This window comes from Barbus barbus, assembly GCF_936440315.1.
Source record: "Barbus barbus genome assembly, chromosome: 48".
NCBI classification, from domain to species: domain Eukaryota; kingdom Metazoa; phylum Chordata; class Actinopteri; order Cypriniformes; family Cyprinidae; genus Barbus; species Barbus barbus.
In genome coordinates this window covers 22873880-22900994 of record NC_136726.1, presented here as the reverse complement: position 1 = coordinate 22900994, position 27115 = coordinate 22873880, and the positions used below count along the sequence as shown (strand labels likewise).

At 34.5% G+C, this 27115-nt stretch overlaps 1 protein-coding gene across 1 annotated transcript in view; it reads right to left on the bottom strand.

Moving 5' to 3' along the window:
• gramd2ab (GRAM domain containing 2Ab) overlaps positions 1–22914 on the bottom strand; it is a 38684-nt gene extending 15770 nt beyond the window's left edge. The window contains exons 1-2 of the mRNA XM_079411906.1: positions 22744–22914; positions 7144–7262 (exon numbers count right to left, since the gene is read on the bottom strand). Coding sequence (XP_079268032.1) covers positions 7144–7256 — 113 coding nt within the window. The 5' untranslated portion in view covers positions 7257–7262; positions 22744–22914. The remainder of the gene's footprint in view (positions 1–7143; positions 7263–22743) is intronic.
• Positions 22915–27115: the final 4201 nt, after the last annotated feature.

The window sequence follows — 27115 nt, the reverse complement described above, 5'->3', positions numbered from 1 at the left end:
GTGCTTGTGTGTATGCATGTGCTTGTGTGTGTGCTTGTGTATGCATGTGCTTGTGTGTGTGCTTGTGTATGCATGTGCTTGTGTGTGTGCTTGTGTGTATGCATGTGCTTGTGTGTGTGCTTGTGTGTGTGTGTATGCGTGTGAATGTGCTTGTGTGTTTGTTGTTGTGCTTCTTGATGCTCAGTAACAAACACAGGTCTCTGAGGATGAACCGTCTCAAACCAAATTATTCAAATCAGGATTCAGTGAGAAAGCATCCACAGATCTCTGGAGACGCCACTGTGACGCACGTGATGCTCACTGCTGAGGGACCGACAGACGTCTAAACTCACAGCATTTGCGTAACGGATTCATAAGCGCATGTTATTCTGAAGAAAAATCATCCACAGTTCACATTAATTACATTATGATAACGTCTTTTCTCCTGAAGTCATTGAGGTCATGTGACGTGTGTTCAAACAGGTCCAGGCTTGATATGAAGGCAAACTACAGCACGTATCGTATAATTGAGATGTTAGTTTGTTTAAACAGTGTTGTCTGCCAATAATTATTAGACATTTTTTACCCAGAAATGGCTAGTAAATTTTACAAATTACAAAAAATCTGTAGTTGCATGAAATGTGAAGTAATAAATTTTTGTAAGTAATAAACATTGTATTTTAAATAGTATTTTCCTGTATTTATTTATTATAAAATTACTACTATTTTTTTATTTACACACACTCACACACATTATTTTATATATATTTGTTTACTATATACTTTATATACACACATATTATTTCTAAAAATATATAATTAAAAATCTATTATTTATTTGACTTATGTCATATATATATATATATATATATATATATATATATATATATATATATGTAAACACACAGACACATATAATAAAATATTATTACATTTTTTATTTGCAAATTTAGATTTTTTTATTTAATGCATAAATAATTGAGATGTGGGCTTGTGTTTAAAAGTTAAAACTGTGCCGTCTGTTTATGTTTAACGTGGGTTGAAATCCCTGAGCAAAAGCAGAAGTGAAAGGCGAGGCGGAAAACTGGCGAAGAAGATCAAATCTAACAGCTGTCAAATGAATGCAGATCAATGATCAGACTGTCAGATTGCAAAAATCATTAGGAGAAAGCAATTAGTCATGAAAGCAGCATCTGAGGAACGCTGAAGAGGAAATATGATGAGAAACGAGTTTTGAAAGAAAGTTCAATAATAATTTGTATTTATTATATAATCTTAAGAAATTAAATTTAAATTAATATCAGTGCTCTAGTACGGATGTACACTTAGTTTACAAAATATACATTATGCATAAAGAAATACAAATACATATTTCACAATGTATAATAATCTTTTTACTGTATTTTTGATCAAATAAATGCAGTGCCAGTGAGCAGAAGAGAGACTTTTGAATGGTATTGAAGGTCAAACGTTTTGCATTTTTAATCACCTTTTTTCTAAAAATGTGAATAATGAGTCAACAGCCGCTTTTCCAGTGCTTTAAACAGGACTAATGCATGCAAACCATTAAACTGAGCGTTCACAAAGACCCTCCTTAATTACTGTTACTACCCGCTCTCACACTACACTCATGTTCTCACGCAGTGAAAAATACATCGCAGAGCAAAGAGGAAACTGACAATATGCCAACAGACAACACAGTTACTTCTGATGTGAAACAAGCTCTCAGGACTCAGCTTTCAAACTGTGTCAAATTCAAACAATAAGTACTTTAAACTGTAGCAGCCAACAACAGCACAGCTTAACATTTTTTTATTTAGTTATACTGAAAAATTTCAATTCAGTCGATCTTTTTTACCCCGTTTTGAAATGTATCTGTATGGAGACCAGCTGGAGTTGTCGGGCAAGATGGGGAATAGCAGTGGCGGCACATAATATCCGCGTTCTGATTGGTCAGATCACCTGTCAATCAAGCTCCCTGCGAACAGTCAATTGATCTATTGGTAAGCCCCGCCCCCCTTAGTTACTGTTGCTCCCTCGGAGTCCCTCGGACAAACAAAGGGAGTTGCTCACTGTCTTACAATGACAGCTGCAGCGTGAAAACCTTGCATTTTTGCCCAATTTTGGAGACAGAAGGCCCCCAAATGTGAATTAAATGTTTATAAAATATTTCAAAATAAATACGATGGGTAACTCGAAGCGAGGGTTTACAGATCACAATGCAAGTCTTATATCAGGATCAACACTGTTCATGTATCGCAGGGTACGATTAAATCAGTGTACATTTAACCAGTTTAATATGGAGAGGCACTGAAATGTAGACCTTTGTTTATGTGTTCTTGACCTACACTGTACAAGACTATTTAGGGCGGCTATTTAGGTTTGTACGTTAGCATGGACTCACTAACTTTAACGTACCTTATACCTTGATGAAGCACAAGATAACATTAACGTTCTGCTTGAGCAGATGAAAACTGTAACTCGAGGGGAGGGGCTTACCGATAGGTCAATTAGGACAAACAACTGAAAACAATGGAGGACCCTGCACGTCGAAAAATTATGCTAAAGGGCTACCCTGAGCGTCAAAAAGCGACGCCAAGGGGTCCTGACTAGGGATGCATTGACACCATTTTTTCAGCGCTCAGGGCTCTAGACTGTGTGCGTGTGTGTGTGTGTGCCCCTCTCTCCGCTGTCTCATGTAATTAGAGCTGCTCATCTGTAAATGTGAGCGTTTTGCACGTGGAGTTTGCAGCGCTGCATCATGAAAACATTCAGTCGCACAAACACCGCGACTCCTGCTGCGAGACAAATCTCGCTTCTTCAATTAAACGCAAAAACAAAAGAGCCTCATCACAAATGAGTGAAACAAAAAGAGACTAATCGAAACTAGTGTTTTCATTTTTCTGAAGAGTGTGTGATTTCTATAATAATATATATAATACATAATATAAAAGTTTGTTCCATAGTTTTGCAATTTCGTTGGTTTTTTGTTATATTAGTTTTTTAATATATATTTCTACATAGGTTTATTTTTAATTTATTAATACATTTTTTTTTTTTTTTTTTCATTTTAGTACTTTAGCTTCAATATATTTTATTTTAGTTAGTTGCCAACATTTCTAGTTTTTTTTCCAACCTTTTTTTAAACTTATATTATATTACATTATATTATAATTTATTTTTAGTGCTGTCAAATGATTAACTGCGTTTAATCGCATCCAAAATAAAAGTTACATAATATATGTGTGTGTACTGTGTACATTTATTATGTTTACATAAATACACACATTTGCAAAAGATATTTTGAAAATATTTACATGTATTTACATTATACTCATATAATTTATATTATATAAAAATATATTTAATATATAAACAACACATTTTTCATATATATATATATATATATATATATATATATATATATATATATATTATTTAGTTGCCCAGCATTATTTATTTTACAACATACCATCATATTTAATAATATTATTTCAAAATTCAAATTTGAGTAATTTTAGTTGTTTTCTTGTGATTATTAGTTTTTTATATTTCCATTATATTTATTATTTATATATAATATATATAATTATTTTATATTCCATTTCTATTTCTATAAATAGTTTACTTTTAATTACTTCAACTTATTTTATTTCAGTTAGTTGCTAAAGCAAGATTTCTATGGCTTTTATATAATAAAAATATATAAATATTATATTTATATTTATATAAATATATAAATATAAAAAAATATAAATATATTTATATAATAAAAATATATAAATATATTTTAATAAGAAATAAAAATATATTTTATATATAAAAATATATTATTATATAGTTATATAAATATTAATGCTGTCAATCGATTAAAAAAATTAACTAAATAAGCGCACATTTTTTCTGAAATTAATCGCAATTAATCCCACCTAACATTAAAGTTTTAAAAATACTTTTACGTTGCAATAATTTCACATTCAATCTTCAAATTAATGTAGAAACAACATAAAGACAGTATATTTTTAATATTTGTATGATGGCATATTTTTTATGACTGAAGGCCAGTATCACTGATACATACTACTGATGTCTCTAGGGAATGGTTCTTTCCCCTAATATTTAACCATCGACTATACCATTCAACATTACAAGAGCTATCAATCTGAACATTAATTAGACAACTTAAAATAACTTCTAATTTAAGTGAACTTAAAACAATCTTCACATAAACCCATTATAATGTCATATGTCAATATTTAGTTGTCTGTGCCCTTCAGCAAATAGGAAATAAACAGAAATTGAATAAAGTTATTTTGATTAATAGACATCACATCAGCTGGTTATTAGGTTGTTTTGGCTGCTATTACTGTAAGAGCTGCCGCTGCTGAACATCTCTCTTCACCTGCTCTGACCCGCTTCAGTTCTTAAAGTCTCTAATGAGTTGAATCAGGTGTGGTAGATGAGCGAGACAGTGCTGGGCTGCTCCAGGACAGTTTGGAAAACCACTGCATTTCAGAGGCATGTTCTTAAATCTGACTCATATAACAAAATACATACACACACAGTTTTAAGGCAGCTTTAATCGCCTTTTTGGTGACTTTACGGAGTGGAGCACGCGTCTGAAACATCTCCCGTTTGATGTAGTCGTTCTGCGTTTAAATAAACGCTGGTTCTTGTGAAATGAGACAGAAACAGAAGAGTGGGGTGGCCAACCATTTAACAGCGTTAAATATTTTCAATGCGTTAAACTGAAAAAAATAATCGCCTGCGTTAACGTGTGAATTTTGACAGCACTAATAAATATACATGTAAAACATAATATATATTTTTTCCATAATTTGAATCTTAGTAATTTTGTTATGTATATTTGTCATTTTTATAATTTTTGTATAATTTTTTTTATGTATTACTTAATTTTCATTTCAGTACTTGAACTTATTTTATTTCAATTAGCTGCCAAAATAAATTTTCGCATTTTCTAAATCTAATAAACAATTTATATTTTATTGTATTTTATTTGAATGACCAAAAACAAATTGAATAGGTCTATTTAAGAATATCAACCCCTCTTTGCCTCCATCAGTGTGCGTCTGTGGGGTTTTTCTGGTCCAGCAGGAGAAATGATTAGATTGATTTGAGGATTCATCTCAAACTGAACTTTAATCATCAGCGCTGGAGTTTGATCACGTCAGCAACAATAATACGGCTCTTCATCTCTCAAAGGCGTCTTTGTACAGTTTCCATCTAATGAGTCCTGTTTTCTCTCTATTGTTTTCCACTCTATGGGCTCTGATCTACAGCCAAACACCACAGCGCTCCCACATTATCCGCTTACGGATCACCACGTCTCTGGTTCAGAAACCCACGTGCACAAATTCTCATCAATCGCAAACGATTCGAAATAATCTCACATAATCCAAACAGCCTGATTACATGTGCATGAATAGTGTCTTTGTCTATTTCAAATATCTAAAAATTGCACAAGAAAGCTCTTTTCATATTGCAAACTTTGCTTAACTAACGAGACAAGAACTGGATGCAAAAACCACAAAACTCTGTCCTGTGCAAACATATCAGCCTCATACTGTCTCTACAACAATCTAGTCATGCCTGGATGAAAGACTAAAGAACAATGTTATTTTAGTAGCATTATACTAGAAGTATTACCAGTATTACTGGTATATGTGTGTGAATGATATATTATGTAATATAATAATATAATATATTTTATTGTAGTTATTAATTTGCGTTTGTCATTATTATTACTTTTTATATTGCTATTTAGCTATTTTTGTCATATATTGTCATTATTATTTTGTCATTATTATTTTTATCTTTTCTATTTTTATTTCTATTTAGCTTTATTTTATTTCAGTTTTGTAATTTTTGTTATTTTGTCATTTCTATTTTTTATTTCTGTTTAGCTTTATTTTTATTTAAGTTTTGGCATTTTTATTATTATTTTTATTTCTATTTAGCTTTATTTTTATTTCAGTTTTGGCATTTTTATTATTATTTTTATTTCTATTTAGCTTTATTTTTATTTCAGTTTTGGCATTTTTATTATTATTTTTATTTCTATTTAGCTTTATTTTTATTTCAGTTTTGGCATTTTTATTATTATTTTTATTTCTATTTAGCTTTATTTTTATTTCAGTTTTGGCATTTTTATTATTATTTTTATTTCTATTTAGCTTTATTTTTATTTCAGTTTTGGCATTTTTATTATTATTTTTTATTTCTATTTAGCTTTATTTTTATTTCTGTTTTAGTAATTTTACTGCTTCAATTTAAAGTTTATTTTATTTCAGTTAGTTTACAAGGGAAAGTTTGTACATTTTTCAAAGATTTATATTTTATTTTAATTAACAACAAAAAAACATGTAGTTCTAATTTATAACTATGCAGTTCTAGCTTATTTGATTCAACATATTTTATTATTTCAACTTAAAATGGAAATGAGAAATGTTGAGAAATGCAACTAGCTAATTTTATTTTACTTAATTATATTTTATTTTATTATTTCAATTAATGTTTATTTTATTTGAAGTAATGATTTGAATGGTTTTAGTTTTATTGAATGAAAACGGGTCTGATTCTCAGATCTGATTGTGTTTTCTCTCAGTGATCAAACCTGCACTTTTCTAAATTATGTACCATCATCCTCGGAGACGTTTTTCATAAACCTGCTTGATCAGAGCGAAACACAAACACAGTCATTACATAAAAGTGCCTGGTTAATTCACGCTCTGAGGCGGGGAGATGTTTAAACAAACAGTGAGAGCAGAACCGTGTGTTTGTGGCGTTACGGATGACGGGAGCCCGGCCCTGATCGCAAACCTGCCCGAGGACAACAAGTACAGACTTGACGGAAAAAAGGGTGTAGATTCAACAGAGATTGAGATGCTGCGAACAGGCTTCATCTATTCAATAGCACAGCCAGTAAACGAATACAGGAAGTAGAATTATTTTGCAGAAAACCAATCCCTGCTTTTTTGAGTCATCGTGTCCCAATCGCACACTATCAAGTCAATGAAACTAGGACTGATGCATGCTGGAACCAGCATGGTGCAGGATGTTTGGAAAGTGAAGAGCTTTAAAGCATGTAGTGAATGCCGTTCAGGACTTTTATTGTGTAATGCTGCAGATGTGTGCGGCTCTCACATGAGGCTCTGTCTGAAGTGAGCGGGACACTGGTCGTCGTCCTTCTGAGGGTCCATCAGCTCTAGCGGCGTCACCAGGCCCATGTCCTCACCCTGATCAATGAGCGCCGTCATTATTCTCTGTTCAAAACAATTAAACAAGCAAAAATAAATTATATACTTCATAGTTGTTTATCTATTATTTAATGATTAAAATATAACAAAACTAAAATATCATAGGTTCAAAGAATAAATAAATAAATAAATAAAAATGGATAAAATATTACAGATTAAATTAAATTCATTTTAGTTTTTTTTTTATATATATTATAATTTTGTTGCTGTTGCCAATTTTTTGTTTATTACAATATATTTTTGATTAAAATATACTGGGTTCAACAACAAAAATAATAGGTAAAATATTAAATTTTAAAGTCGATTGAATAAATTTTAGTAGAATTTTTATTATGTTTATTAATTTTTTTAATCTAATCTACTTTTACTATATATATATATATATATATATATATACACACACACACACACACACACACATAAAAATAGATTAGATTTAGAGAAATCAATAAACAATACAAAATACATTTTATATATTTGCTGTTGTTGTCATTGTACTCTATTTATTTTTAATTTTTAATTTGTATTTATTTTATTTTTATTAGAGTATAAAATTTGCTAAGATATATCAAATTAGAATATAAAATATGCACCGCTCCCAATTTGCATTTAATTTTTCATTTGTATTTATTTTTCATTTTTATTAAAATAAATACAATTACAAATTAAAAACAAATTGGGTACAACAACACCAACACACACACACGACAATATTGGCTACAACAACATAAATAATGGATAAAATGTGTACATTTATACATTATTTTAAACTATTTTATTATTATTTACACAATATTACATACAAAGTTGACTTTTTTTCCACTTTATTGACTGTTAAAGTTTTCCACAGGCCTTGTTGCTTTTCTGATGCTTTGTTAAATACAATAACCAGAGGAATTATTTCGACAATACAACTAGAACATTAATATTAATATGGATGAAAAATAGTTAACATATTAATATGCCATCAATACAGGAACACACATTTTTTTTATCTTGCTGCAGTGCATTCTGGGATTGTGTTATCTCAGAAGGACACACGTGACGCTGTCAATGTGGTCAAAACATAGTAGCCTTTTTACCTATGATGCCTTAAAATATTAGACAAGGTTTCTCTTGCAAACACAAGAAACGCTGCGTTTGCTCTCAAACAGCTATTCAAAACAACACCACAACACTTTCAGTTCAACACTGACCTAGAAATAGTTAATGGCTTTATTGTGGCGAGAGCAGAAGCAGCCGTCAGTTAAACATGCTAATGAGGGTAAATCCAGTGAAAACCTGCCATAACAGAAATAATCATCAGAAGAGCGGCGATAAATCACAGCAGAAAGTTCAACAAAACAAAATCAGTGTCTTTAAAAATGTCCAGGAATTCCCAGACATCGAATACGCGCCGCTCCCTTCAGAAAGGGCTTTTGTCCAATTCAAAGCAGCAGATGTCCTTACAGTAACTGAAGCATTAAAGGAGGATAATCAATAGTCATCATGCGTTTCTGCGTGCATTTCATGACACAAAAGTGGATGTTTGCCATTCTGTATTTGGCTTCATTTGAGGTCACACTTGGGAAGGAAATTGGGTGAGAAAAGGGTTTGGCATCACTGACATCCAACCTGCTGCAAAGCAACTAAAAGCACCATTTTTAAAGCACAAATGAAAGGAAGAAAATTGTAAAGTGAGGAAAAAAGGTTAGCTGTGCTTGTCTGCAGAGCTGCAAAATTTGGCCTTTGTTTGTTTGTGATTACAAATTAAAATGTAATAATAATAATAATAGTTATGTAAATAACATATTAAACAAAAAAACATGACCATTAATATTTAACTGTAAAATAAATATAATAATTTTACAATACAACTAATGACTAAATATAATAATAATAATAATTTATTGATTTTAATAGTAAAACTGAATAATGATAATAATAATAGTAGTAGTAATAATAATTTTATATTACTGAAATATGAAACAAAATAATGATAACAAAATAAACACCACCCTTTTAATATTTCTCTGTAAAATGGAGTATTTAAACAAAATATTAATATTAATAATTATTTATTTTACAGTACAAATAATAATAATAATTTATTATTTATTCTTATTTTTACTAGTACTAAATAAAAAATTAAACCAAATAAATAATAATAAAAAATATTACCACTGTATTATTTTACTCAAGTAAATTCTTGAGTATTAAAGAAAACATTCAGGAAACAGTAACATAATAATAAAAATAATAATAATAATAACTATAATAAAGAAAATAAGAAACATTATTGTTTACTTAAAATTAAAAATAAAATGATTTAAGAGTATTTAAGGAATATAATATAATTGTAAGTGCAAATGTCAAATTACAAAAATGATATTTATGAGACGCATGCTGTGTTTTCAAATGTGTGTTATATGTGACCCTCAGAAAACTATATTACAGCCAAACTATTTTGGTTTGTATTAATCATGCAGCCCTTTCCATCTAATCTATTTTTTTTTTCTCTCAAATAACCAAAGAAAACCAGCGCTTTAAGGTTCCTCAGATGTTCTTCAGATGCTCTCTTATGGAAATGAGCCATGCAGGTGAAGCTGGAGGCATCGAACTCTCTCTGTGGAAAGATCTGGCAGCGTGACAACACTCGGGCAAGTGTTAACAGCTCACCTCCACACACTTCTGACTAAATAAAGCTCGCCAACCGAGTGCCATCTGAAGGAAGAGTGACTTGAGAGAGACACGGAGACAGAAAACAAGCTGATAACAAGCTCTAAATATAGAGGTGTGACTGACCATGAACACTGGAGAGACGTCGAACACAAACGAGCAAACCGCTCCAGAAACACACGCATTCATCAAAACACGCCAGCAAGAGTTTCTGCTGTTTCATGTGTTTAAATGAGCGTCTGATCTTCCTCCAACAGGAAGAGGCACAAACGTCTCCTGAGGCCTGTGTTTTCAGGTCCCTCCGGTTCGTGACGAGGACAGCAGAGGGTTAGGAAACTTTCTGCTGATCAAGAGACAAGCTCAAAACCAGCAAAGCAAAAGAACATGACCCTAAACACGGGAAAGTCACTTTATGAATAAAACAAGAGGTGATTCAAAATATTAATACATACTATATAAACACGCATGCATGCATGCATGCATATATCAGAAAAATGTTATATTTATATATTAAATATACTTATAACATAAATTATATGAATATAATATATTCATGTAAAAATACATGTAAATATCTCAAATTAGGCCTATATGCTGTGTGTGTATTTATATATACATAAACATACACACATATATATTATGTAAACAAAAAAACTTACTTTGGATGCGATTAATCACAATTAATTGTTTGACAACACTATTATATATACTGTGGGGCAAATAAGTATTTGATAAACTGCCGATTGTTCAAGTTTCCCCACTTACAAAGAATGGAGAGATCTGTCATTTTCATCGTAGATACACCTCAACTGTGAGAGACAGAATATATTAAAAATCCAGAAAATCACATTGTGTGATTTTTGAATAATTAATTTCCATTTTATTGCATGAAATAAGTATTTGATACAATAGAAAAATAGAACTTAATATTTGGTACAGAAACCTTTGTTTACAATTACAGAGGTCAGATGTTTCCTGTAGTTCTTGAGCAGGTTTGCACACACTGCAGCAGGGATTTTGGCCCACTCCTCCATACAGGTCTTCTCCAGATCTTTCAGGTTTTGGGGCTGTCGCTGGGCAACACGGGGTTTCAGCTCCCTCCATAGGTTTTCTATTGGGTTCAGGTCTGGAGACTGGCTAGGCCACTCCAGGACCTTGCAATGCTTCTTATGGAGCCACTCTTTAGTTGCCCTTGCTGTGTGTTTGGGGTCATTGTCATGCTGGAAGACCCAGTCACGACCCATCTTCAATGCTCTCATGAGGGAAGGAGGTTGTTGCCCAAAATCTCACGATACATGGCCCCATCCATCCTCCCCTCAATACGGTGCAGTCGTCCTGTCCCCTTTGCAGAAAAGCACCCCCAAAAGCATGATGTTTCCACCCCCATGCTTCACGGTTAGGATGGTGTTCTTGGGATTGTACTCATCCTTCTTCCTCCAAACACGGCGAGTGGAGTTTATACCAAAAAGTTCTATTTTGGTCTCATCTGACCACATGACCTTTTCCCATGGATCATCCAGATGGTCTTTGGCAAACTTCAGATGGGCCTGGACATGTGCTGGCTTGAGCAGGGGGACCTTTCTCAGGATCATTGATACTCCACGAGGCGAGATCTTGCATGGAGCCCCAGTCCGAGGGAGATTGACAGTCAACTTGAATTTCTTCCATTTTCTAATAATTGCGCCACCAGTTGTTTCCTTCTCACCAAGCTGTTTGTATATTGTCCTGTAGCCCATCCCAGCCTTGTGCAGGTCTACAATTTTGTCCCTAGTGTCCTTAGACAGCTCTTTGGTCTTGCCCATAGTGGAGAGGTTGGAGTCTGATTGATGGAGTGTGTGAACAGGTGTCTTTTATACAGGTAACGAGTTTAAACAGGTGCAATTAATACAGGTAATGAGTGGAGGATAGGAGCGCTTCTTAAAGACAAACTAACAGGTCTGTGAGAGCCAGAATTCTTGCTGGTTGGTAGGTGATCAAATACTTATTTCATGCAATGAAATGGAAATTAATTATTCAAAAATCATACAATGTGATTTTCTGGATTTTTTTTATGTATTCTGTCTCTCACAGTTGAGGTGTATCTATGATGAAAATTAGAGATCTCTCCATTCTTTGTAAGTGGGAAAACTTGAACAATCTGCAGTGTATCAAATACTTATTTGCCCCACTGTGTGTGTATGTATAAATGCTAGTTCAAAATATTAATAGATTGAAGCATTAAAAGTACTAAATCTAAAATAAATAAACAGCTATATATATATAAAAAAAATATGAAACCTAATGAAAATAACAAGAGCACATAAAATTACAGTAAAATATTCAAATAAAAGCTAGTTCAAATATTAATACACATTCCAGTTGAAGTATTAAAATGACTAAAACTGAAATAAATAAACAGCTATATAGAAACATTAAAAATGATATACAATTATGAAAAACACATAATAAAATGTATATAAAATATAGCAATAAAAACTAGTTCAAAATACTAATAGATATTTACCCTGAAGTGTTAAAATGACAAACTGAAATAAAATAAAACGGCTATATATACAAATATTAAAAATATAAATATATTTATATAAAACCTAATGAAAATAACAAGAGCACATTTTATATTTCTATAAAATATAAAAATAAAAGCTAGTATATATGGATATGTAGTATACATGTAATTCATTCTAAAATAACATAACAGATCAAATTATATATATATAGCTAAATTTGAAAGTTGAAGGACTAAATTTACCAAAACTGAAAGAAAAATGAATAAAAATTAGCAGCTATATGAAATGACAAAGAATGAAAAGCTAAACTAAAAATAAAAAGCATATATATATATATATATATATATATATATATATATATATATATATATATATATATATATACTCACCTAAAGGATTATTAGGAATACCTCAATTTCAATTTCTCATTAATGCAATTATCTAATCTACCAATCACATGGCAGTTGCTTCAATGCATTTAGGGGTGTGGTCCTGGTCAAGACAATCTCCTGAACTCCAAACTGAATGTCAGAATGGGAAAGAAAGGTGATTTAAGCAATTTTGAGCGTGGCATGGTTGTTGGTGCCAGACGGGCCGGTCTGAGTATTTCACAATCTGCTCAGTTACTGGGATTTTCACGCACAACCATTTCTAGGGTTTACAAAGAATGGTGTGAAAAGGGAAAAACATCCAGTATGCGGCAGTCCTGTGGGCGAAAATGCCTTGTTGATGCTAGAGGTCAGAGGAGAATGGGCCGACTGATTCAAGCTGATAGAAGAGCAACTTTGACTGAAATAACCACTCGTTACAACCGAGGTATGCAGCAAAGCATTTGTGAAGCCACAACACGCACAACCTTGAGGCGGATGGGCTACAACAGCAGAAGACCCCACCGGGTACCACTCATCTCCACTTCAAATAGGAAAAAGAGGCTACAATTTGCACGAGCTCACCAACATTGGACGGTTGAAGACTGGAAAAATGTTGCCTGGTCTGATGAGTCTCGATTTCTGTTGAGACATTCAGATGGTAGAGTCAGAATTTGGCGTAAACAGAATGAGAACATGGATCCATCATGCCTTGTTACCACTGTGCAGGCTGGTGGTGGTGGTGTAATGGTGTGGGGGATGTTTTCTTGGCACACTTTAGGCCCCTTAGTGCCAATTGGGCATCGTTTAAATGCCACGGCCTACCTGAGCATTGTTTCTGACCATGTCCATCCCTTTATGACCACCATGTACCCATCCTCTGATGGCTACTTCCAGCAGGATAATGCACCATGTCACAAAGAATCATTTCAAATTGGTTTCTTGAACATGACAATGAGTTCACTACTAAAATGGCCCCCACAGTCACCAGATCTCAACCCAATAGAGCATCTTTGGGATGTGGTGGAACGGGAGCTTCGTGCCCTGGATGTGCATCCCACAAATCTCCATCAACTGCAAGATGCTATCCGATCAATATGGGCCAACATTTCTAAAGAATGCTTTCAGCACCTTGTTGAATCAATGCCACGTAGAATTAAGGCAGTTCTGAAGGTGAAAGGGGGTCAAACACAGTATTAGTATGGTGTTCCTAATAATCCTTTAGGAGAGTGTATATATATATATATATATATATATATATATATATATATATATATATATATATATATATATATTAGGGCTGTCAGCGTTAATGCATTAATCGCGATTAGTTAAAAACAATCCATAACGCGTTTTTTTTTTAAATCGCATTTCAGGTAAGCCGTTTTGTCCCTTTGACTAGCCCGTAGTCAGCCCTTTTGGTTTGTGAAGCGGTAAAAGGTGATGGATAGAAAAAGTATGACCGGATTTTTAAACGGCCTGTTTAACTTAAAAAAAAAATCAGACGGTTCCGTTGACAACACTAAGGTACAATGCAGCATTTGTTTCAAGGAGTTCAGTTACCATCGGAGCACGTCAAGTCTAAGTTACCATCTCCAGGCGAAACACCCCGGTGTTTCACCTGACGCCTCCCCGCCAAGCAAGCCGCAACCCCGCCAAAGAACTATTCCTGAGTGCGGGCGTCGCAGCAGACCCTTGGATGAAAAGAAGTTAACCACAGCAATCGCCAGATGGGTGGCAACTGATTGCAGACCAGTCAACATAGTTGAAGATTCGGGTCTCAGGGATGTAATCAGGTTGGCAAGTTCTGACCCAGCTTACACGTTACCATCGCGGGGAACAATAATTGCTGTGGCCGTCAATGTTTTAGACTGTTCTGTTTGTCATAAGCGAGTTAGAAATTTCCTACCAGTGTTACATATCACTTGATTGCTGTTATTTCCAGCTAGGAATTGTTTTGCTAATGATGTTATTGTTTATTTTTGAAGTAGCTTAAGAGAGTGGCCTGATAAATGTAATCTCTCAAAGTAAGCACTGCGTTACTTTATTCCTCCTAATATTTGGAAGTTGGTCTACATTGCACTTTTTTTTTTTTAATAAAAAAAGGTCAAAAAGGACATTTTATGTGTTCTTTTGATTCCCATTGAAAACTCTGGTAAGATATGCGGGCTTAGAACTGCCTTGATATGCAAAATAACAGAATTTTACATGTGCAATCCAAACCGCGATTAATCGCAGTTAACTATGAAGCTTCTGCGATTAATTGCGATTAAAAAAATTAATCGTTTGACAGCCCTAATATATATATATATATATATATATATATATATATATATATATATATATATATATATATATATATATATATTACTGAATAGAATGATAGAACGACAGACAAAGTTTTTCTCGGGTTGAAGAAATGTCTTGTGTGTTTTTCCTGGAGCTCATCCAAGCTGTGAAGAACACAGAGCCCTGGGAAAATGTGCAGCACAGAGTCAAACACCACAAAAGAGACGACAGACAACAGCAGAAACTCTCCGGCTCTATTCAGAGTCTGTCAGCTGAAGTGATTGGACCGAAAAATAACAACTAATTCCTTAAAGTAGTTCAGAAACTCCACGGGTTGACAAAAGCAGCCATGAACAGGTCAGGCGACCCTTGTGTTTTTGTTCCTGTCAGAAGGGAGAAGAGTGAAGAGTGAAACTGTCATGTGACCTCAGACGCCTTTGATGCCACTGACTAGTCTTCAGTCAGGTGAGAGATTCCACATCACCATGGAAACAGGCTTAGAGAAGGCCACATGACCGTGTTTGTGGAGTTTCAGGTAAACAAAAGGCCTTCACATCTTCACATGGAGTGGAGAGATGCTCTGCAGTCAAATATACAAAAATGGACAATGTCCCAAACAGCACAAACACAATATGCAAAATAGACAATTGTAAATACAATGTAATAAGTATGTGTGTAAAATAAAAGTAAAAAGTATGATAGTGTTGTGTGTTTCATGTTTATTGTTAAGAGTTCAAGTGTTCATGAGATGGATTGCCTGAGGGAAGAAACTGTTCCTGTGTCTGGTCGTTCTGGTGCTCAGAGCTCTGTAGCGTCGATCAGACGGTAACAGTTCAAAGAGGGAGTGTGCTGGATGTGAGGGGTCCAGAGTGATTTTACCAGCCCTTTTGCTCACTCTGGATAAGTACAGTTCTTGGAGAGTGGGGAGGGTTTTACCAATGATTCGCTCAGCAGTCCGGACTACCCTCCGTAGTCTTCTGAGGTCAGATTTGGTAGCTGAGCTGAACCAGACAGTTAGTGAAGTGATGGTGAGTGGGGGGAGTGCAGGGGGGTTTCTCCTGAAGTCCACGATCATCTCCACAGTTTTGAGCGTGTTCAGCTCCAGGTTGTTGAGACTGCACCAGACAGTCAGCTCCTTAACCTCCTGTCTGTAAGCAGACTCGTCACCGTCCTGGATGAGGCCGATCAGTGTGGTGTCGTCTGCAAACTTCAGGAGCTTGACAGAGGGGTCTTTAGATGTGCAGTCGTTGGTGTAGAGGGAGAAGAGCAGTGGGGAGAGAACACAGCCCTGAGGAGCTCCAGTGCTGATGGTTCGAGTGCTGGATGAGAATTTTCCCAGCCTCTCTAGCTGCTGCCTGTCTGTCAGGAAGCTGTTGATCCACTGACAGACGGAGGTGGGCACGGAGAGCTGAGTTAGTTTGGTGTGAATGGTGTTTTTTCAAAACTGCAACTGAACTCATTAAGATCGTCTGCCAGTTGTTGATTCTCCACAGTGCTGGGGGATGGTGTCTTGTAATTGGTGATGTCTTTCAGACCTTTCCACACTGAAGCCGTGTCACTGGAAGAGAACTAGATCCTTAACTCATCGTAATAATTCCTCTTTGCCACTCTGATCTCCTTTTCCAGTGTTTATACAAGACTCTGATCTGCTCTGATCAGCGTGAAATTAGTTAGATGTAAGGCGCTGTCTGGAATGGTGTTGTTCAGCCAGGTTTCCGTGAAACACAGAACAGCAGAGTTTGAAAAGTCCTTGTTAAACCGGGAAAGCAGAAGGAGTTTATCTGTTTTGTTGGGTAGAGAGCGGAGATTAGCCAGATGGATGCGTAATTTGTAAAGTCAAAATTCCCCCGCAAATGACCTACCATATTTCGCCGAACACCGAGGTCCTGTGATAATATTAGTCCCGTGCGAATCGGCATCTCTGTGATTTGGCCAGAATTTGGCGGGTCGTATATAATTTTTCAAGGTTTTTGTTTCCTGTGCGCCTTTTTATCAATCTTTCGCAAAGAATGGAGCTGTGTTTGAGTGTTTGATAGTATTTTGGGTGCTGTCATATCGCTACACCATACAATTTGCAGAAAGAGAAAGCTGAAAAGGTTTAATGTGTTACGAATAAATCAAGCATAAAGCTTGAGATATTATTTTAACCTGGTGAAATGTAAATGACACGGGGCACAAAACTATATTAGTTTCTTTTTTTTTCTTTCAAATCCATCTAATTGGACCATAGAACGGGACTCTCAAAGCCTTGACATCCGGGTATCCAGGAGATAAATCAGTAATTTCGAGTATAATCACAGGCTTCGCTTATCCCGTGCGAATGCACCACACGAAATTCAGATGTGGGGGGGTAATTTCAAAATCACACATGGTCCCCAGATAATACTAATCCCATGCAAATAGGGCTTTAGTTATTTTAATACAAATTAAATGACATGAAAATGAGAAATGTAGCTTTAGCAACACGTTTTTTTCTCCCTTTTCAAATCTCATATCGCATCAGAAAGGCATTTATTTTCAATAAAAATGAAGGATATAATCAAAAAGTTGAAAATAAAAGTATCGGGTAGGGTTAGGGAGGGCTTTATTGTCCCAATAAGGTGGCATCCATTTAATAATTAATAACTATAATTTACACTCAATACGTTATTATTGTGTACTGTTTTATAATGATAATTGCCATTATTTGCAATAAGTACTATAAATAGCAGCAAATCTTGCTATTTTAACAGTGTAAATAGTATCTATAGCTATTTGTACTTAGTGTAAATAGCATATCATAAAATCGTAAATAGCCGCTGCCATATAAAAAACACATTGCATTACATTATTGTTATGTAATACAGTAAAATGAAGCTAAAAACATTATAGTAATGACAGGAAAATGTGTTTAATTGTCATGAAAATATATCACAATGCAAAAAAAAAACGTAATGATCCTTAAAACAGGCTTCATTTGCTTTATGCAAACTATCATTTGGGATAAAATGCGTTGTTGTGAAATTAACTCACATTGCCAAATTGTGAAACCTTTTTCAAACTGTCCTATTAGATTGCAATGTCTCTTGCATCATTTGGTTTGCTCTGTAAATCAGATCCTTTGAAACCAGGCAGTGAAAGGATTGAAGTAACGAATGTGAACAAAGATGAACTCAGGTTTTGTGTGGGTTTTCACACAGATGCTCACAGTGTTGTCTGAACGAATCTTCTGTTCATTCTGCTTCTCTACGCAGGAGTATAACTGGACAGCTGTACATCATCCTGCTGAACTCGTCCTGACCTCGCTTTCAGTTTTATTCAAATTCAGATATTCTAGGGAAGATGCTGTGGTGACAGACAGACTCGCTTTTGCTACTTTCCTGATAAGCTGGGACTACTATCAGGAAGTTAAAATAGCTTTAAAAACAAAAACGGTATTCTGGCAAAAAGTGAGTTTCTTTCCCTTTCATTTGACACAAATTGAAATAAACTACAGACAAGAAATGCATAATACTTCAGGTTAACTCATAACAAACAGCACTGAAAACATCAATTTAGGATTTACTTTGAAATAGTTTCGCTCAGAAATTGCTAGTAAATTTCACAATCAATTACATAGATGCTACACTGAATGAACGTTGCCCTCCTGCACGTACAACATGACTTAACAGTGACCACACAGAACATGCAAACTGTCAGAAGGCGACATCTGGGCATTAAACACATCACAAGTATGTCGGAAGTTCCATAACATGAATTGGAAATAATGCAAATATAGGAAAATCTCCACTCCCAACACATTCCACATCTCTGCATTCGAGAGCGACAGCTCAACCTGTATCTACATGACTGCCATGACTAACACTCATCTTCTATTATTCATGTAGCTCAACGCGAGCTCGCATAAATAACCTATGATGCCTTAAGAGGAGGAGGCGACAAAACTCAGATTGATGAAATGTCTGGCAGAGGATGCAAAGATTCATGTCTGAAAGAGCAGCAGATGCAGAGTGACACAAGTAAGCCACATCTGCAGTAATAAAGTGACTCAATCTCAATGGTGCTCTATCAGAACCTACAAACCAATGTTTTCACTTACTCGAGAGCCATTCAATGAAACTCCCACGCATGCAAGCACGCATATCACACATACACGCAAAAATGCATATCATCTTCACACATATCACGCATGTAAGCATGATTATCATGCACAGATGTAAGGAAGCATGCACGCATATTAGAATGCATATCATCGTGATTTTATCATATAATCATGTAGTGATTCGTCGATTTTAGTCGACTAGTCGATCGACCGGCAAAATACCGGACGTGGCGCATTTCACGGACGAGAATCCATAAAACACATTTTTAGACTATTTTCCAAGGCTGCATGATATATTAAATCCATTTAAAAATCATAATTGTGAATTCACAAACGCTATGATTTAATTAAATAATTATATACGATGCAGTTCACACAGTATATGCTCTTTAATTATTTACATGCGTGTAGGTTAAGCACGTGCGTCTCACAGCGGCTCAGTTTACAGGATTTCCACAGAAACAGTTATTATTTACGTGTGTGGAGCGTCTCAAACTCATCTCCATGCTGTTGTGAGTTTGTGTTTATTATAACGTTCATCTGGGAACGAAACGCGTGCCATTTCATCAGATTTGTGCGGTAAATCATTTATAAATCTACACAAGCACATGAGAATACATCGAGATTTCAAAATAAAAGCTCAAACCCTCACTCTGAGTTACACGGTTTGATGTCCACATATTTATTTAATTACAGTGACTATAGCCTTTCTGTCCTAAAGAAATGTCCAAATATTAAAGATTAAGTGTACGTTTGAATTAAATGATGCTTGGTACAAACGGTAATGTATAAAAACAATCATCAGGCCGTCGGTGCCCCTGCAGGTCTTTGTTGTTATGCGTAATCTACATTAGCTCTATTGTTTAGAATACATTATGTATTTTAACAGTTTTGTTCAATAAAACCATATGATTTCTTGCTTTTGATTCTTTATTTGAACTAATAATTATTGCATGATTGCTATTATATATGTACTTTAAGTCATTTTAAAAGCTATTCACTTAAATCCATTTTTATTACCACACAAAATAAATAAATAAATAATTATATGGCCCTATGAAATCTGTTTTATTTCCAAATTCAGTTTTTTAAATTTGATTAATCAAAAGCCTGTCTAATTAATTGAGTTTTACAGTTTTATCTGTACCAAATTCTGTTTTTCATTATTTTCTGGATTCCATTTGAATTGTTCCATTAAATTTTAATAATAAAAAGAATCTCCAATTAATTGATTTTGTATTAAAAAAAAAAGTATTTTTTCAGAAATACTGCACATTTACATTTTTTCACCTAAATAAATTCTGGTAAATAATATTTCTGGTAAATACTCCTTGATTATAACTGTATTATTAGTAGATTCTAACACGTGGATATGTTGTCATTCTCACACTATAATACTGAAGTGTGATTTCAGTGATTTGGACTATGAGATGGACACTTGCTTCTTGCACTCTATGTTGCACTTCACTTTTGCTTTAAAAAAGGATTTCATAGAAATTTGGATTTCATTTCGTTTAATAAAATATTTTTAAGTAAAATTGTTAATTAAAATGGTTGAAAATTAATCAAAAAATTAGTCGATAGATTAACCGAAATAAAAATAGACGTTAGTGGCAGCCCTATAATCATGCATGCATATCATGCACACATGCAAGTATGTATGTCATGTAAGCAAGCATGCATTTGATTCATGTAAGCACACATATGCTTGTAAAAACATATCACACATGAATGCAAGCATGCATATCACACATGTAAGAACACATTATGCAAGTAAAAAATAGATAATTCAAGCATGCATGCATATCATGCATTAAAGCACTCAATCATATGCATGCATGCAAACTCACATATCATGCTCTTCTACGGTTATCTGTTGAAGTTGATATACTCTCTGATTAACTCGCTGTTCCTGCGCATGCTCTGATGCATTCAGCAGTGGCACTCATGCAGGTCTAAATCTGATTCAACATACAAGACACGGTATGCTTCCAAAAGCATTTACGTATATGCATGCGTTTCTCAACGCAAACACTTATGACATTTGCTTTTGCAATTGGAGCCAAGCCTTACTGTTTGACTTCCAGCATAAACAGAAGCCGAGCTGACCACAAAACCACTCACTCCACATTCACTGCAACAACATAATGAGTGTTTCACTTCAAACGCCGTGTGTACTCAGCACACACTTCACCACATCAGATCATATTCTGAGCACAATTAATCTATTGTCTAATGTAATAATATCAGGTTTTAATAGATGATAATTATAGCCATAATACACACAAGGGTGTGTGTGTTTACAAGTTTAAGCTCTCGCTATAAGCATCAGGGTTCAACGATTAGTGCCACTGGAAACCCTTTTCAGCCGAGTCCACGTCACAGGGAAAAAACTAACAGTGCTTTTTCTGTTCAAGGTTATGCAACTTATGCCAAAACAAACACCATTACAGTCAACACAAAGGGCTTGGTGCATTTTTAAGGGTATAGATGGTGTATATAATGACAATTCTAGATGACCGCAGAGGGCTGAAAACCCAAGACACAATCACAGACTTTAACACAAAAGAGCTGAGGCGCATTAAATTACTTTCCCCCGCTCTCCTTAAGTTACCAGTTGCTGTTTAACCCTTCCAAACACAACAAGAAATGCATTTAACCCAATGCTGCTGGGAATGTTTCTAGTATTTGCTCTATGCAAGTTAACCTCTCAATGAAAGAAAACACAATTTAACAACCAAATATCTTGGCAGTCGTTATAAAATAATATCCTAATGTAATCAAACAAGCTCTAGTCTGATATTTCATAAAGTATCAAACAAAATACTTAAGCAACAGTTTCCAATAATTCTCTTTAACCCTTTGATGCATGATATTTACAGTGGACAGACCAATCTTAACCCTTTCACACTGTCCTCTTCATAGCTGTAGTTTTATATATTGTTTGACAGCATCCAAAATAGGCAACAAAAGTAGTAATTTTTACCTTTTATTTCAGAAGACAGATGTATACTTACAAAGAAAGCATCAAAAAGTAGATGTACCATGGTATTCTTGAGGTAAATAGATTTTAGTACCACGGTCCTGATTTAGGAAATTGTAATTATGTAGGCCTATTCCTTCAGAATACATCACTTTATTAAAATAATAATTTTAGTTGATAGTTTTGAAGTAAACAAACACAGAGAATGTTGTGTCTTTCTGATTGAATAATTCCAGCATATTAAAGGGTTAATAACATCAGCGATTGTTAGAAATTTCCTAAAACGTGGATTCGTGCGTTGTTGTTTTTTATTAGAATACGATATACTCGCATTAAATATTGTTCATAAATGACTAAGTAAGGATATAAAAGTGTCACTATAAAGTGTTCTTATAAACATCAGAGCTGGGATGAATACACTGCAAACGTGGCAGTTTCACTACTAATAACCAGAGATGCTCGTGTATCCAATAAAACATCATAGAATCGCTTTAGAATCCTGACAACTGAAGAATCCGAGTCTAAAATTCCATCAATGTATCAGTAATAACGCATTAAGTAACACTATATGGAAGCGGACATGATTGTATCGGTCTCTTACCTTTAAACAGACATTTCATGACAAACACAGCTGATGTGTTTCTCCATCAGGCTCCTCGTGTGCATTCACATGTGATTACCGCATATAAACATCACAGGATCGAAGAAACCCGAGAGTGCTTCGCTCTTCAAGGGCACGAGCGCAGAACACTGCCGTGCAACGGGAAATTCTGCAGACCGGTTGCGACTTGTTGCTCAGCCTTGCGGCGCACCGGGGGCGTGGCTTAGCGAACAGGCTCCGCCCCTATCGTTGATGCTGCAGCAGCCGCATTTCAAGCACGTGGACGGATGTACCTGCGACTCTTCCGTTCTGTTCACATCAGTTGTAAATGAAGGTCAACAGCACTATACACAGAGCTGGGTAGACTACTTACAAATTATAATCCGTTATTGATGCCAAATTAGGCTACATACAAAATTGTAGTTAGTAACGAAATCCATTACATTACACATTTTAGGTCATTTAATCACACTAGTTTTAGACAGAGGTGGAAAGAGACAGAAAATATTATACTCAAGTAAAAGTACCATTACATTAATGAAATTTTACTTAAGTACAAGAAAAATAAGCAGTACTCAAGTAAAAGTAAAAAGTAGCTCATTTAAATTTTACTGAACCGAATCATTTAAACAATTGATTCATTCAGGAACGAATCACCGTCATTGCTCAGAGATGCAAAACTGTGCTATGGTGGCAGTGTTTGGAATTATTTCTGTTGTCGAAATATAATCATGTAGCCTAATCCATGAATAAATTACTGTAGTCTGATTACGAGTATTTTAAAAATTAATTTAATCTAATTACAGATACTTAATTTTTGGAATCTGATTACGTAATCCAGATTACATGTTATCAATACTACCCAGCTCTGACTATATAGATCATAAATGCTTGTGCAAATATCATTTAACAATATAACACACACTGCATATGAAGTGAGGTGGTGAATACATGACATCATTGCTAGAGTTTATGCATACAGCGCATAGTTAAATTAGAAGTGGGGTAGTTGTCATTTATTTATCTCTTTTAACACATTTATTTGCTTTATTAATCTCTTTTGGTTTTATGTTTTACCGTTAAGATGAAAATCCAGATAAACTAGTTTCCCTTCTGACAACTTGCCCCATAATCAACTTGCCCCATCTGTCCTCCTGTGCAAATATTACACAAAGATTAATAATCAGTATTCACTTGAGTAAATGCACTTAATATGCATATGTAAGCATCGCTGGGGATGAAGTAGTTGCATGTAACTAAATTACGTAATTGTAATCAGTTGCAGTTACTGAGAATGTGTAATTAAATTACTGTTGCTTACGAAAATGTTAACGATTATAAAGGGGGTTTCATCTGATGTTTTTCCACACACACACACACACACACACACACACACACACACACACAAATTGAAAAGATTTCTTTGATAAATTGCAGTGACTGCTCTAAAATATGAGGCACCAATGTTTCAGGAGTTTAGTACACAGAATGCTTATTCAATAACTGTTTTATTTCTTATTTGGGTTTATGCATATGCTTTATTTTTAAGATTACCCCCCCCCCCATAGTATTTCAAAAACAGCTACTAAACTCTATCTTGTTCTGGTTTTAAACCTGTATTTAACCTCAGAATGATCTCAAAGTCTGATTTTGCGGTGGCTGTGCTTTGAAATGAATTAGGCCTATTATAATCTTAATTCAAGTAATGAAAGACTTCGAAAGTGACCGTAATCAGTGAGGACAAGCTCAGTCTGTAAGGTTAACCCTGTCTTTCATGTGATTAACAGTTGAAGACATTAGAAATTTAGAAAACGTTACATTAAAGTAATTGAAATAGTTAATGCTACTTATTAAATTTTTTTATTGCAATCTCCAAAGTAACCCAACACTAAAGTGTAAAATGTACTTACAGTAGTGTAAGCAACACTAGCAAAAACTGTAGTAGTATGATGGTAAAGTAGTAGAATGTAAATGCTGTATGATGGTAAAGAATGTGGAAATCATTCAGTTCAATGGCATTTACTGTATATTCATTTTATCATCTATCGTTATGCAATTTTCTTAAATGGCTGCATATCCTAAGGCATTAAAAGAGAACACAGTGTTTTAGATTCACAGGCCTCATACACAGGCTGTTTGTGTTTGGCACAACACGAGCTCGTAAGGACTGTAGGAGAACGCGCGCCTTGAATTCTAATCGCACACGTGCCTCGCATATAAAGGGACAAAACATCACGAGGGCTTCTCAAGCTCTCACACACAATCTTTTCAGCCTGACAGTTTTTAATATCGAACAAACGTTACATGTCGTGCATAGATTTGGCGAATATCAACTCTTATTTTCAATGGACACTACTGCATTCATGCTATATTCTGCTGTCTTTCTTTACCAGATTGATTCTCCTCCAGCACTTACCCGGGAGTTTCCATGGCAACTGCTGAGTCCTCAAGCTGGTCACATGATGGTGCGAAGCTGGGCAACAAAACAGCACTAAAAAAAGTACCTCAGAGGCTGAAAACTGAATTTCAAGAAGTGATAAATGTTTATGATGTGAACTAGGGTTTTATGTGTTTTACTTAACTTTCCACAGGTTTTAGGTTCTTTCCCAAACATATAAAGTTCAGATGTGGGTCTCAAGAAGATAACAAACAAGATTGCTGTTGAAGACGAGGTATTTAATTCATACACCATTTTTTTTGTGGGTACCACTTCCTCCATCCATTGCTTTGCTTGATGGTTACAGAATTGAACACATTTGGTCCTTATCAGGGTAGATGCAATATGTGAACATGTAGCCGCGATTTTAAATGGTATTTTATTATTTTATAGCATTATTAAATATAGTATTATTTATTTAGCATGCTAATGCTAATTTAAGTGTTTCAAAAGTTTACTTGCATTTGATAATATGTCGTCATGCATCCCACAAGCTGTTAGATGTAACATATACACATTCTACGATATTATCTGACTGACTCCATGCGTCCCAATGTGCTTACTATCCACCCTGTCTGTCCTAAATAGCATTCAGAATGACTAATATCACCAGGACGGTAGTATGCACATTGGGATGCAGGCACTGTCTTTCATTTAATAAATAGAAATGCAATTAGAATTCCCAACCACTTGATGGCAATTGTAGCCCTACTGAGATTAACATTAGAAGAAGAACATGATATGGGTGAGGCAATAAAAATTAAAAGGTAATTAACTAGGCTAAGTAAAATAAATAAAAACAACTAAATAAATACAAATTAAATACATCAATTGCATGCATTATGCATTATTTTTTTAATAACATTGGATGTTTTTAAGGCTTTTTTTTTATTAGAGGAGATTCTCTGAAGTGATGAGTAAAGCAAAAGTAAATCAGAAGTGAATATTTTTCAATTAGGTTTAAAGTTAAGGCATCGTGCTTTGTGAGTTTTCCATCATACAAATAAAGTCCATTTTAGCTTCAGAAACCACAGAATTAAAGAGAACCTTAAATGATGAAACATAGATGAAAGAATACAAGTAAACATGCTGAAATATGAAGCCAGAATTGCTTAGTATAAGATTTGTTTGGCACTGTCCATACTGAAAATGAACATTTGGATAAAGTGCCAAGCACTTTCCATAAGCTTTAACAGATGAAGCATTATTAGCAGTTACTCAAAAATGAGTTTGTACGCTTAATATTAACCCCTTGAATAAATAATCGACGGATAATTAAACTAAAATTACAAAATATTTTATAAGACTTCCTTAAAAATAACAACTTTGGAGGAATGTAATTAGTAAGAATAGTATAGTCCCGTTTTGAAGCATTTATCCCATATTTATTAATAAAATCAACATAAGCATAAAAATCTCCTCTGTTGCTTATTAAAGCTGAGAAAAACACAATGCCCTTGGAGAACCAATCAGGGAAGACAATCCAAAACATACAGATTATTCCAAATAATATGAGGGGGAAAATTATGTTAGCTTAGCTTCCATGAGTCTAATATTTCTTATGGAAGTGTGAAAGCTTCATAGGGAGCCTTGTAGACTTAAAATCACAACAAAGTGAAAGGAGCAGATCGTAGTTAATAGTAAAAACAGCAAATACGTACAAGCTTTACCTATATAAGCTGTACACTGTAGCAAAGTGTCATTTCTTCAGTGTTGTCACATGAAAAGATATAATAACATATTTACAAAAATGTGAGGGGTGTGTTCACATCTGTGAGATACTGTATATTTATGTGTATCCGACATAATTTGGGCTAAAAACATAACCGGTTACAAAAAACATGAGTTTAATTGATATGAAACAGAATGTCTAATGAATGTCAAACATCAACCTAACTTTACCGCAGTCTTGGACACACGCGTGCCTAATGTACA